Below are 14974 nucleotides of genomic sequence, written 5' to 3' on the forward strand. Positions count from 1 at the left end.
AGGTAAAGATAATTTTTTAGGCCTAAATTATTTCTACACACACTTTTTTCAAATACAACTTCTGATATGCAAAAATAATCAAGAATGTGAGGATATAAGACAGCATAAGAAAGAATCAGCAAATGAAACAGAAATAAAATATATTCACAAAGGCCAGATATTAGAATTATAAAATAAGAACTCAAATAATTGTTACTTTATGCTCAAGGAGATAAAAATAGAATATTGAAAATTTGAATATAATTTTATTATTAAAAATTCAATAGATATATAAAATTTTGATATAAAACTAGATACTAAACTATTTTAAATGAACCAAAGAGAAATTCTAGAACTGAAAAATATAATACGTGAAATTAAGAATCTTATGATTGGTTTCAACAGTAGTTTTTACATAGCTGAAGAGAGACATCATGAACTGGAAGTAAGCAAGAAGAAAATATCTAGAATGAAGGACAGAAAGCCAAAAGGATGACTACAAATAAAAGAGAGTGTAAGATGCATAGTGTATATTGTGAGAAGTTCTAAATTATTCTAAATCGTATTTATAGAAGAGAGATAATGGGGAAGGAGCAATATTTGGAGAGTTAATGGCTGAATTAGTTCTTGAACTGATGAAAGACATCACTCTGCAGATATACCAACCAAATAAATCCCAATCCAGAAAATAAAAAGCTATCACCTATAGCAGCACTGCCCAATAGAACTTTAGGCAATGACAGAAATGATCTATTCTGTGCAATCCAGTGTGGTAGCTGCTAGTCACATGTGGCTATTGAGCACTTGAAGTGTGGCTGTGCAACTGAGAAACTGAATTTTAATTTCATTTGAATTAATTGAAATATAAATTTAATAACCACATATGTCTAATAAAGATTGTATTGAGCAGTGCAGATCTGGAGCATCATAGTAAAACTAGTGAAAAACAAAGATAAAAATCTTTAAAGAAATAAAAGACTTTACAAAGGACAATTATTAAATAGTTACCTTTTCCACATAAACAATGGAAACCAGAAGACAATAAAATATGCCAAAAAGCAATAAGAAACCTACAATTCTATACCCAATAAAAATATCCTTCAACAATGGAGGTGAACTCTTGTTATATGCCTAGTTTAACTCATAGGGCATATTGGAGATGAATTTGCATATTGTCTTTGAAACTTTTGAGATATTAAGAAACTTTTGTTTCTGTTTCCCTGTACTCTGAGAATTCATCTTCTCAATGTGGCTCCTTTGGCTCACCCAGAGGGACGTTACCACTTTCTATACACACTTCTGCTGTGGCATTTATACTATCATTTTGCATTTACTGGTTTACACGTTTGGTTTTCTTACTTGAATGTCACTTCTCTGGGAAGTTTTGAACATAAGCACCTAGTAATTAGATTTCATATGGTACTCAAAAGTGAATCATTTTAAAACTAAAATTTAATGATAGTAAGATTTATTTCATAGTCACTTGTCTGGGAAATATTGGAGACAAGCATCAAAAAATTTAAAATATTCCCACATGCTATATTGTAGTTGATATCCAAAACTATTACTTTAGAACTGAAAGATACCTTAGGACAATTTATATATAAAACTAATTCATGTATTAAAGAAATTCAAACTCAGAGATTAAGTGACCTGCCCAACATCCCACAAAAACTAGAGCCAGAAGCAGAGCCCAGTCTTCCAGTCCCATGTACATTCTTCTATATCATGATATCTCAGGATCAAGAATCTTTCTACTTTTATGGATCCAGCATATCTATCTCTATATCTCTTCTAAACCATTTTTTGAGTTTAGCTATTACCAACTTTTTTAAAAAAATCGACTTCCAGTCTTCAGTCTGAAAGAAACACTAACCTAGGAGTCAGGGGACCTGGATTCTTATCTCAGCTTTGTCACCAGTGGATCTGGGAGTCTTGGGAGAGTATCACCTACCTTTGCTGGACCTGTTCATTCCAAAAAGTAATACGTTTCACAGCATGAAATATAAAATGAAGCAGATATTCTAGGAGAGGTCTGAATTTAATTCATATCCTTAAATACTATCATTCTGCATCAAATATTTTGAATTTACTTTCTGTTCCTCACCTCATCCACTTTCCAATGAGAGAAAAATAGACTTAAAAAAGCATGTCACCGTGAAAGTTGAATAAGTTGTTCTTAAAAGTCACCATCAATGATTAGTTTTTAGTGAATGTCTAATACAGCATAGCCAGTTAAACACAAACAAATAGAATGTCTGTTTGTTCCATTTTGGCAAGTTAACACGGTCTAAAGGATGGAGAACCACCATCATTGTAGGGAGAGCATGCTTTGGGGATATACATGTAACTTGTATGTTACATATCTATCTGGGTACCTTTTACATTGTTCAACAAATTTCTGAATTAGACCATTTTTTTAAAGGTAAAGAATAGCTTTATAAATATTAGATAATTATTGGTTCTGGGTAAACACTGGATCCAGGAGAAAAATAATACAAATTCAACTCAAATACAGTCTCTCTGCACTCCTCCCTACTCCCATATCCTCAGGCCAATCTGGCCAGGACTTTGGATGCCTCTGGGCACAAAGCAGGTTGAACAGCTGTTTGACTCACTGCTTTTGACTCCTTGTCGTTTGGCAGATTGGAATCTCTGCTGAGAGCACCATTTGGAATTTTTTTCGCCCAAAACTGATATTTTTGAACATGAAATTGAAATATAGTGAGGCACTGATATACATTCATAGAATAACAGTGCCAAAAGAGAGTGTGATAGATTTATGTCAAAACTCTAACTTGCCCCCAGAAGTGTTTAAAGAGATAACCCTAGATTGGTTGAGGTGGGCATGACAGTGTATGAATACGGATTTTCTGAAACTGTGAATATAAAAAATGATACCAACTTTAGGTGTGTGAACTGGTGAGGAGAGAATATCAGACATGAATATAAATAGAGATGTATACAAACAGGTAGGAAAAAAAGAGCTAGGCCGTATATACTGAAGGGAGACTGATTAGGGAAATATAACTAGAGAATCCAAAAGAGTCACTAAGTCTAGGTTTGGGTATTTGAGAGGAGGCTACTACTACTACAACTACGACTACCAACAAAAACAACAATCTCAACAGTTGTTGTTATTATTATTATTATTATAACAACGCAACAAAAATAGTAAATGCTTACAAAGCAATAGTGTATACGTCTGTCAGCACTGTTCTAATGTTTTAAACATAATAATTCATTTAATCTTCTTGACAATCATAAGAAATAAGAACTATTGTTATTGTTTCCAATTTATGGGAGATGAAACTAAGGCACAGAGAATTTAAGTCACTGATTCAAGATCACACAGCTGGTAGAGGTGAAGTCATGGTTTGACTCTGTTGCTGAAAAGCAATGAATGAATCTAAAATCTTACCCACAGGAAGAAAACGTTACGGAGAAATTGAACACTTTTGAATTAAGCATATAATAAGCAAAGCCTGAACAAAGGAAAGAAACCCCACTGCAGCATTATGTGATGACAGCAGAAAAACATACAAAAACAGACAAAATTTCCTTCTCTTTAGGTCCTTCAGATGAATTATATTTCTTCCCAAATTTACCTCTTTTGTCCCCATCTTCAGACCAGAGTACACACAGATCTAAGCCTTCTATAAGGTCTCAATCCTCCTCCAATAATTAGCAAACCACAGTGTTAGAAAAGTCTCTTTATATTTAAAATTAACCAATGACTTTCCAACTTAAGCCCATTTCCTCTTCTCTGATCTTTATTGGAAACGGGAGATAACAAACTAGAGGAAGGCAGTTAAAATTCTAATCACTTACAGTTTTTCCTTTTTATTTAATAAGTTATTTAAAATGTATTTCTGCTAAATCCTATTTTAAAATCTCCCTGACATTAATGACTGATATATTCAAGTTTTTCTGACAGGCCTATTTTGCCACCTTAAATGTACTGAGGGTGAGTTTTCTCATCTTACCTCTCCGTTTTCTAAGGGGTGTATCTTGGAATAAAATGAAGTGCAGATGACCTCATCGTCTTTGGCGTACGATGGTGGTCCAGTGCGGGGATAAATATTGTAGAGGGTTAGGCACTCTGTGTCCGTCACAGCATGATACTGCCAGGGCTTATAATCAACATCATCAAGTGAGCGTTCCAAAATCCAGTTTCCAGGCCGAGGGGAATTAGCTGCTTTCACAATCACATACGCAATCTGGAACACCTGGGGAAGAGTGACAACAACAACATGTAACTCTGAATTCCAAAGTGTTCTCACTATTACATATCAAATATAAGGTCTACCTAAGGCTACAACAGATTTTATTCAGATATTATTCCATAACCCTATTATATTCTCTAAAAATATTTTTACTGTTACATATTCATATTCTATATGTTTTGGCTAAGATGAGATGTTCCATTCTGTGGATTTTAGTTCTCTAATAACTCATTAACATCATTTCACATAATTTTTGAAGTTCTATTATAATCACAATCAGTTAAAGCATTTATTACATACCAATTTACTCACCTTACTCTGTTGGAAATTATACTATATGAGTTAGAAATTCCATGTGTGGATAGTGCTTGATAGATTAGAAAACAGTTACTTATATCACGTAATCCTCAGACAAGTACCATCCATTACTGTGGTACAGCAAAAACAACATAGTGATTCAGAGGCACAATCTTGTATTCAAATTGTGGACCCAGCATTTCTGTGACCCTGGGCAGATTATTTTACTTTGTCAACTCCTAGCTCCCTTTTCTGCAAATTAGGGTCAATAATAAGTACATTAAGTACACTACTGAGAGACAATTTAGATTAAATGAGATAATGTATGCAAAATACCTAGCAAAAGGCTTGGCTATAAATACTCAATAAATGTCATTTCCTTTACATCCCCAAATAGAAAATAACAGAGAGGAAATTCTAGTACATGCAGACAACTGGAACATATTCAATGAAGGATTTCTGTACCTTCTGTATAAGAGGTAAACATGTGTTAAAGAAAAGGAAAATAAAGGCATCAAGTGACTGCAAGTCAACAGAGTGACAACTGAGGGGAAAATGGCAATCCTCTATGTTCAAATCTACATAATATTTGAAGAGGTAAAAAATAAATATTCTGGATATTTTGTGATGGTCCATGTGTGTCTTTACCAATTCAATCCAAAAGTCCAAAAGAACAATGCACAAACATTACCAAATGACATTTATTTGCAATGTCCTGGGTAGAAAGGTAGATACAAGCTAGTTTAAGTTATTGTCCCACCATCTATGAATTGATAATATATTGTAATAATGATATATATAATGAGTACACTAATAATAAAGCAGTGGTATATGTTCTTTTTAGTAAATTCAGTGAGGTACAGGGAGCTTGTCAACCCTAAGCTCTGGGTGATTGGGGTCATTGAAAGGATACAACTGGAGGACAAATCTGCTAAAATGTGATTAAACGGTCTGCTTAGAAGGGAGCTTGAAAGGAATGTTCTGAAAATAAACCTTATTTGCTACATAGTTTTGACATGAGACTTTCAGGAATACATCTACACTGTCTATGGTAAACTTTAAGGGACTGAATTTAAAAATACGAAAGGTTGATATATAAGATGTAAAACAGGAGACCTTCAAGATGGCGGAGGCGTGGAGATCACCTTCCTCCCCACAAATACATCAGAAATACATCTACATGTGGAACAACTCCTACAGAACACCTACTTAATGCTGGCAGAAGACCTCAGACTTCCCAAAAGTCAAGAAACTCCCCACGTACCTGGGTAGGGCAAAAGAAAAAAGAAAAAAAAGAGACAAAAGAATAGGGATGGGGGCTTCCCTGGTGGTGCAGTGGTTGAGAGTCTGCCTGCCAATGCAGTGGACACGGGTTCGACCCCGGGTCTGGGAAGATCCCACATGCTGCGGAGCGGCTGGGCCCATGAGCCACAATTACTGAGCCTGCGCATCTGAAGCCTGTGCTCCACAACAAGAGAGGCTGCGATAGTGAGAGGCCCATGCACCGCGATGAAGAGTGGCCCCCGCTTGCCACAACTAGAGAAAGCCCTTGCACAGAAACGAAGACCCAACACAGCCATAAATAAATAAATAAAAACAAATACTTAAAAAAAAAAAAAAAAAAAGAATAGGGATGGGACCTGAACCTCGGGGAGGGAGCTGTGAAGGAGGAAAAGTTTCCACATGCTAGGAAACCCCTTCACTGGCAGAGACAGGGGGTGGCAGGGCGGGGTGGGTAACTTTGGAGCCATGAAGGAGAGCACAGCTACAGGGGTGCAGAGGGCAAAGTGGAGAGATTCCCGCCCAGAGGACCGGTGCCGACCAGCACTCACCAGCCCGAAAGGCTTGTCTGCTCACCCACCAGGGCAGGTGCGGGCTGGGAGCTGAGGCTCGGGCTTCGGAGGTCAGATCCCAGGGAGAGGACTTGGGTTGGCTGTGTGAACACAGCCTGAAGGGGGCTAGTGTGTCACAGCTAGCTGGGAGAGAGTCCACGAAAAAGTCTGGAACTGCCTAAGAGACAAGAGACCATTGTTTCGGGGTGCGCGAGGACAGTGGATTGAGAGCACCACTTAAACGAGCTCGAGACGGGCGCGAGCCGCGGCTATCAGCACGGACACCAGAGCCGGGAATGAAATGCTAAGGCTGCTGCTGCAGCCACCAAGAAGCCTGTGTGCAAGCACAGGTCACTATCCACACCTCCCCTCCTGGGAGCCTGTGCAGCCCGCCACTGGCAGGGTCCCGTGATCCAGGGACAACTTCCCCGGAAGAACACACGGCACACTTCACGCTGTTGCAACATCATGCCGGCATCTGCCAACGTAGGCTCGCCCCGCACTCCGTACCCTTCCCTCCCCCTGGCCTGAGTGAGCCAGAGCCCCCTAATCAGCTGCTCTTTTAACCCCGTCCTGTCTGGGTGGAAACAGAGGCCCTCAGGAGACCTACACACAGAAGCAGGGCCAAATCCAAAGCTGAACCCAGGAGATGTGCGAACAAAGAAGAGAAAGGGAAATTTCTCCCAACAGCCTCAGGAGCAGCGGATTAAATCTCCACAATCAACTTGATGTACCCTGCATCTCTGGAATACCTGAACAGACAACAAATCATCCCAAAATTGAGGCGGTTGCCTTTGGAGCAACTGTAGACTTGGGGTTTGCTATATGCAACAGACTGGTTTCTGGTTTTATGTTTATCTTAGTGTAGTATTTAGAGTTTATTATCATTAGTAGATTTGTTTATTGATTTGGTTGCTCTCTTCCTTTTTTTTTAATATATAGATATATATATGTTTTTCCTTTTTCTCTTTATGTGTATGTGTATGCTTCTTTGTGTGATTTTGTCTGTATGATTTGCTTTTACCATTTGTCCTAGGGTTCTGCCTGTCCTTTTTTTTGTTTTGTTTTGTTTTGTTTAGTATAGTTTTTAGTGCTTGTTATCATTGGTGGATTTGCTTTTTGGTTTGGTTGATCTCTTTCCTTTTTCTTTTTTTTAAATTACATTTTAATTTTTTTAATTTTTAATAATTAAAAAAATTCTTTTATTTCATAACTTTATTTCTTTTTCTTTTATTTTCTCCCTCCCTCTCTCCCTCCCTCTCCTCTCTCTCTCTCTCTCTCTCTCTCTCTCTCTCTCTCTCTCTCTCTCTCTTCTCCCTTTTCTTCTGAGCTGTGTGGCTGACAGGGTCCTGGTGCTCCGGCCGGGTGTCAGGCATGTGCCTCTGAGGTGGAAGAGCTGAGTTCAGGACATGGGTCCACCAGAGACCTCCCAGCTCCATGTAATATCAAACAGCAAAAGCACTCCCAGAGATCTCCATCTCAACACTAAGACCCAGCTCCAGACTTCCCTGGTGGTGCAGTGCTTAAGAATCCGCCTGCCAATGCAGGGGACACAGGTTCGAGATCTGCTCTGGGAAGATCCCACATGCTGAGGAGCAACTAAGCCGATGTACCACAACTACTGAGCCCGCATACCACAACTACTGAAGCCCGTGTGCCTAGAGCCCATGCTCTGCAACAAGAGAAGCCACCACAATGAGAAGAATGTGCACCACAATGAAGAGTAGCCCCCACTCTCCACAACTAGAGAAAACCTGAGCACAGCAATGAAGACCCAATGTAGCCAAAAATAAATTTAAAAAAAGACCCAGCTCCAATCAACTACCAGCAAGTGACAGTTCTGGACACCCTATGCCAAACAACTAGAAAGACAGGAACACAACCCCACCCATTGGCAGAAAGGCTGCCTAAAATCATAATAAGATCACAAACACCCCAAAACACATCACTGGGCACAGTCCTGCCCACCACAAAGACAAGACCCAGCTGCATCCACCAGAACAAAGGCACTAGTCCCCTCTACTAGGAAGCCTAAAAACCCACTGAAACAACCTTAGCCACCGGGGGCAGACACCAAAAACAACAGAAACTACGAACCTGCAGCCTGCAAAAAGGAGACATCAAACATATTAAGTTAAGCAAAATGAGAAGACAGAGAAACACACAGCAGATGAAGGAGTAAGGTAAAAACCCACCAGACCAAACTAATGAAGAGGAAATAGGCAGTCTACCTGAAAAAGAATTCAGAGTAATGATAGTAAAGATGATCCAAAATCTTGGAAATAAAATGGAGAAAATACAAGAAACGTTTAACAAGGATCTAGAAGAACTAAAGAGCAAACAAACAATGATGAACAACACAATAAATGAAATGAAAAATTCTCTACAAGGAATCAATAGCAGAATAACTGAGGCAGAAGAACAGATAACTGACCTGGAAGATAAAATAGTGCAAATAACTACTGCAGAGCAGAATAAAGCAAAAAGAATGAAAAGAATTGGGGACAGTCGTAGAGACCTCTGGGACAACACTAAATGCACCAACATTCGAATTACAGGGGTCCCAGAAGAAGAAGAGAAAAAGAAAGGGACTGAGAAAATATCTGAAGAGATTTTACTTGAAAACTTCCCTAATATGGGAAAGGAAATAGTCAATCAAGTCCAAGAAGCACAGAGATCCCATACAGGATAAATCCAAGGAGAAACACATCAATACACACAGTAATCAACCTATTAAAAATAAATACAAAGAAAAAATATTAAAACCAACAAGGGAAAAGCAACAAATAACATACAAGGGAATCCCCATAAGGTTAACAGCTGATCTTTCAGCAGAAACTCTGCAAGCCAGAAGAGTGACAGGACATATTTAAAGTGATGAAAGGGAAAAACCTACAACCAAGATTATTCTACCCAGCAAGGATCTCATTCAGATTCGACGGAGAAATTAAAACCTTTACAGACAAGAAAAAGCTAAGAGAATTCAGCACCAGCAAACCAGCTTTATAACAAATGCTAAAGGAACTTCTCTAGGCAGGAAACACAAGAGAAGGAAAAGACCTACAAAAACAAACCTAAAACAATAGAATTCAAGACTCAAATCAATAGAATTAGAAATAAAAAAGGAGAAGTAACAACTGACAGCGCAGAAATACAAAGGATCATGAGAAATTACTACAAGCAACTATATGCCAATAAAATGGACAACCTGGAAGAAATGGACAAATTCTTAGAAAAGCACAACCTTCCAAAACTGAACCAGGAAGAAATAGAAAATACCAACAGACCAATCACAAGCACTGAAATTGAAACTGTGATTAAAAATCTTCCAACAAACAAAAGCCCAGGACCAGATGGCTTCACAGGTGAATTATTTCAAACATTTAGAGAGGAGCTAACACCTATCTTTCTGAAACACTTCCAAAATATAGCAGAGGGAAGAACACTCCCAAACTCATTCTACGAGGCCCCCATCACCCTGATACCAAAACCAGGCAAAGATGTCACAAAGAAAGAAAACTACAGGCCAATATCACTGATGAACATAGATGCAAAATTCCTGAACAAAATACTAGCAAACAGACTCCAACAGCACATTAAAAGGATCAAACACCACGATCAATTGGGGTTTATCCCAGGAAAGGAATGCAAGGATTCTTCAATATACGCAAATCAAACAATGTGATACACCATATTAACAAATGGAAGGAGAAAAACCGTATGATCATCTCAATAGATGCAGAAAAAGCTTTCGAAAAAATTCAACACCAATTTATGATAAAAACCCTCCAGAAAGTAGGCACAGAGGGAAGTTACCTCAACATAATAAAGGCCATATATGACAAACCCACAGCCAACATCGTTCTCAATGGTGAAAAACTGAAACCATTTCCTCAAAGATCAGGAATAAAACAAGGTTGCCCACTCTCACCACTCTTATTCAACATAGTTTTGGTAATTTTAGCCACAGCAATCAGAGAAGAAAAATAAATAAAAGGAATCCAAATCAGAAAAGAAGAAGTAAAGCTGTCACTGTTTGCAGTTGACATGATACTATATAGAGAGAATCCTAAAGATGCTACAAGAAAACTACTAGAGCTAATCAATGAATTTGGTAAAGTAGTAGGATACAAAATTAATGCACAGAAATCTCTTGCATTCCTATACACTAGCGATGAAAAATCTGAAAGAGAAATTAAGGAAACACTCCATTTTACCATTGTAACACAAAGAATAAAATACCTAGGAATAAACCTACCTAAGGAGACAAAAGACCTGTATGCAGAAAACTATAAGACACTGATGAAAGAAATTACAGATGATAGAAACAGATGGAGAGATATACCATGTTCTTGGATTGGAAGAATCAACATTGTGAAAATGACTATACTACCCAAAGCAATCTACAGATTTAATGCAATTCCTATCAAACAACCAATGGCATTTTTCACAGAAGCAGAACAAAAAATTTCACAATTTGTATGGAAACACAAAAGCCCCTAATAGCCAAAGCAATCTTGAGAAAAGAAATGGAGCTGGAGGAATCAAGTTCCCGGACTTCAGACTATACTACAAAGCTACAGTAATCAAGACAGTAAGGTACTGGCACAAAAACAGAAATATAGATCAATGGAACAGGATAGAAATCACAGAGATAAACCCACGCACATATGGTCACCTTATTTTCGATAAAGGAGGTAAGAAGATACAGTGGAGAAAAGACAGCCTCTTCAATAAGTGGTGCTAGGAAAACTGGACAGCTACATGTAAAAGAATGAAATTAGAACACTTCCTAACACCATACACAAAAGCAAACTCAAAATGGATTAAAGACCTAAATGTAAGGCCAGACACTATAAAACTCTTAGAGGAAAACATAGGTAGAATATTCTATGACATAAACCACAGCAAGATCCCTTTTTACCCACCTCCTAGAGAAATGGAAATAAACAAAAATAAACAAATGGGACCTAATGAAACTTAAAAGCTTTTGCACAGCAAAGGATACCATAAACAAGACAAAAAGACAACCCTCAGAATGGGAGAAAATATTTTCAATGAAGCAACTGACAAAGGATTAATCTCTAAAATTTACAAGCAGCTCATGCAGCTCAATAACAAAAAAACGAACAACCCAATCCAAAAATGGGCAGAAGACCTAAATAGACATTTCTCCAAAGAAGATATACAGATTGCGAACAAACACATGAAAGGACGCTCAACATCACTAATCATTAGAGAAATGCAAATCAAAACTACAATGAGGTATCACCTCACACCAGTCAGAAAGGCCATCATCAAAAAATCTACCAACAATAAATGCTGGAGAGGGTGTGGAGAAAAGGGAACCCTCTTGCACTGTTGGTGGGAATGTAAATTGATACAGCCACTATGGAGAACAGTATGGAGGTTCCTTAAAAAACTACAAATAGAACTACCATACGACCCAGTAATCCCACTACTGGGCATATACCCTGAGAAAACCATAATTCAAAAAGAGTCATGTATCACAATGTTCATTACAGCTCTATTTACAATAGCCAGGACATGGAAGCAACCTACATGTCCATCGACAGATGAATGGATAAAGAAGACGTGGCACATATATACAATGGAATATTACTCAGCCATAAAAAGAAACGAAACTGAGTTATTTGTAGTGAGGTGGATGGAGCTAGAAACTGTCATAGAGTGAAGTAATTCAGAAAGAGAAAAATAAATACCATATGGAATCTAAAAAAAAAAATGGTTATGAAGAACCTAGTGGCAGAACAGAAATAAAGATGCAGGTGTAGAGAATGGACTTGAGAACACAGGGAGGGGGAAGGGTAAGCTGGGATGAAGTGAGAGAGTGGCATGGACATATATATACTACCAAATGTAAAATAGATAGCTAGTGGGAAGTAGCCACCTAGCACATGGAGATCAGGTTGGTGCTTTGTGACCACCTAGAGGGGTGAGACAGGGAGAGTGGGAGGGAGATATAAGAGGGAGGAGAGATGGGGATATATGTATATGTATAGCTGATTCACTTTGTTATAAAGCAGAAACTAACATACTATTGTAAGGCAATTATATTCCAATAAAGCTGTTAAAAAAAAACATAAGATAGGTGGCTCTGATGCTGGTCTTTTGAGATCTTTACTAGGATCTGAGCATTTCTATCTGTGTGCACTAAGGGGAGAATCACGAGCCATCATATGACTGAAAGTAGGGATGGTATTTGCGTCTTAGGCACAGTTGTGTAAATACTGGTAATTAAAATACTGAAATACTTCTGTAGTTGGCAAATCACTGCTGCCCAAGCCTACCAAATGCCTCCTCTCTCCTGAGATCATCTGGTTAACCTTGGGAGAGCAAGGAACAGCCAAGACATCATCTCTGATTAGTCTGGGCTTTGACTAATTCTACTTTATTGACTATCACTCCAGATGGGAAATATTATGAATTTATATTTACAAAGGTATATAGATAAGTGTAATTGCAGATATACACACATATATGCATATGTGTCTATAATTATTGGAATACACTTAGACATTTTGGGGAAGTGTAGATATGGACATCTTAAAGCTGTGACCTATGGGGTTTGGCAATCAGGAGTCAAAGAGGTAAGAAGAGCTTTTAAATTTCATCTAATAAATTGCTATATTAATTGCATTAACATAAATGTCTTGGTTTTTAATAAAATTATTTTTAAAATAAAGAAATATTTTTAAAAGTATTGAAGAAAGGACAAGAGTAGGAGTAAAATGGAATATACTCTAGCAATCATAATCTAAAGTATTTGCTACTTCTGCATTTTTTTAGGTGTTATTCATAAGAAATTATTTCTCTTAGACACTCTGTATTCAGTAACTCATACACATGGAACCTCTTTTAAAAGGAATTCACTGAAGGACAAACCTATTGATTAATCTGATAGAACAGAGAGATATTTGATTCTATTAAAAATCTGAAATACCCTGGTCCTAATTTCTGGTAATCCTAAATTATTCGTGACAAAGTCTATAAAATGATAAAGAATATGAATAAATAAATTGTGAGCTCCTAAAGGGCAGAGATGCTACAATCCTTATTATAATTCTTTTGAAATAGTGTGCATTCAATATTTATTAGTTTTAACTGAATAACCAAAATCATTGTAACATGCTTCCATGTTACTTCTACTAGCTTAACACTTTCTTTTCTGTTTGTCAGAGCTTGAATTTCAGTCAACCAGCATATTTTGGCACTTGTAGGAACTAAGACATACATTGCTTGTATGTTCGTCCTATTACATCTTTATGAGTTGAAAAAATTTCTTAAACTCTATTACCCTCTGTTTCCCAGTGTTTCTTTTCCAAAGTCAAAACCATGGAAAGATAATGAATATAAAATACTGCGTGGTCTTTGGAAAAAAGAATCTATATAAATATTTTAAATTAGCAAATTTCTATCCAGAAAAAAGAATGCACAGATATTTTCTTAGTGGAAAACCAGAAGAGAAATATCAAAGCATAATTAGAGATCACAGGTACAAATGAGAAAAATAAAGATACACTGATGCATGGATAAAGTACTCTGTTTAGAAACAACTCAGCAAGCAAATATAGGAAAAGGCCAAATTGTCTTGGAGCTACAACATGGATTTATGACTTAGGAGCTTCTGTGCTGGCTTTGGAATAATAGATGAAATCCATGAAAAGAAGTTATACTAGAAACCACACAGACTCTTTCTATAATTCAACATAACAGCCTACATTAAGTGACATGGAAAAGCAGTCATTGCCTTCGAGAATATGTCACCCCATTTCAAAACAATATCCTTCTTTCATTTATTTTCTATGGATTCTTTCACGTTTCATGCAAAATTAATTAAATTAGTTAGCATGTAGTATTTTGAATAAACTTTTAAAAATGTGGTAGACAGCATTATTGGAAAACACAATGAATAGAGGTATTCTTTGAAGGCGTCAGGCAAAGACTGTGAAAATTCTAATAGTGATTTTCTAAGTATGCCAAAATTTTAATGACTTGAATAGAATAATTCTCTAACGTACTCATGCTACTTTTATTAACTCTGTCTTGTGTTTTCAGTATAAAGGCTCTTCAAAATCAGTAGTTATAAAACCTTATTTCCAGATGGAAAAAACCCCAATCTGTATGGGGTGCAACAAGGAAAGCAAACACCTCATTATAAGTACAAAAATGCTATGATGGCTAGGCTTCTATAAACCGTAGATCTCAATACACAATACCCAAATTTTTGGAGGGCACGTTTTACAAAGTTGGTGGCTAAAAAAAAAAAAAAATCCCAAATAATTTTTGAAATAATACCAAATGTTTGACATTTTACTGTACAAAGAGAACTTTCTATTACATATTCCATTTGTGCATCACCTAATAAAATATCATGTAATTATAATCATATGTCACTGATGTAGCATTAAATTAGATGTTCCTAGAGTATTAAGAACCTGATCTCATTTAGGGTGGAAATGAAGAATACAGTCTTTCTGAAGAATCCTTCAGTCTCAAAGTAACAAGTAACATGCAATGACCATCATATGCACTGATGCTTTCCCATCTTTTTCACATTATAGGAGGAGACCTCACAGCCTGAAGTGAACAGCCTAGGAACTTTGGCCACTCTAGATA

General features: G+C 37.1%; 1 protein-coding gene across 1 annotated transcript in view; it reads right to left on the reverse strand.

Annotated features, from left to right (window-relative positions):
* LAMA2 (laminin subunit alpha 2) overlaps positions 1-14974 on the reverse strand; it is a 646015-nt gene that overhangs the window by 406015 nt on the left and 225026 nt on the right. Inside the window, exon 4 of the mRNA XM_007190832.3 lies at positions 3966-4208. Coding sequence (XP_007190894.2) covers positions 3966-4208 — 243 coding nt within the window. The remainder of the gene's footprint in view (positions 1-3965; positions 4209-14974) is intronic.

Source organism: Balaenoptera acutorostrata, chromosome 14 (genome assembly GCF_949987535.1).
Source record: "Balaenoptera acutorostrata chromosome 14, mBalAcu1.1, whole genome shotgun sequence".
In the NCBI taxonomy this organism is placed as follows: Eukaryota; Metazoa; Chordata; class Mammalia; order Artiodactyla; family Balaenopteridae; genus Balaenoptera; species Balaenoptera acutorostrata.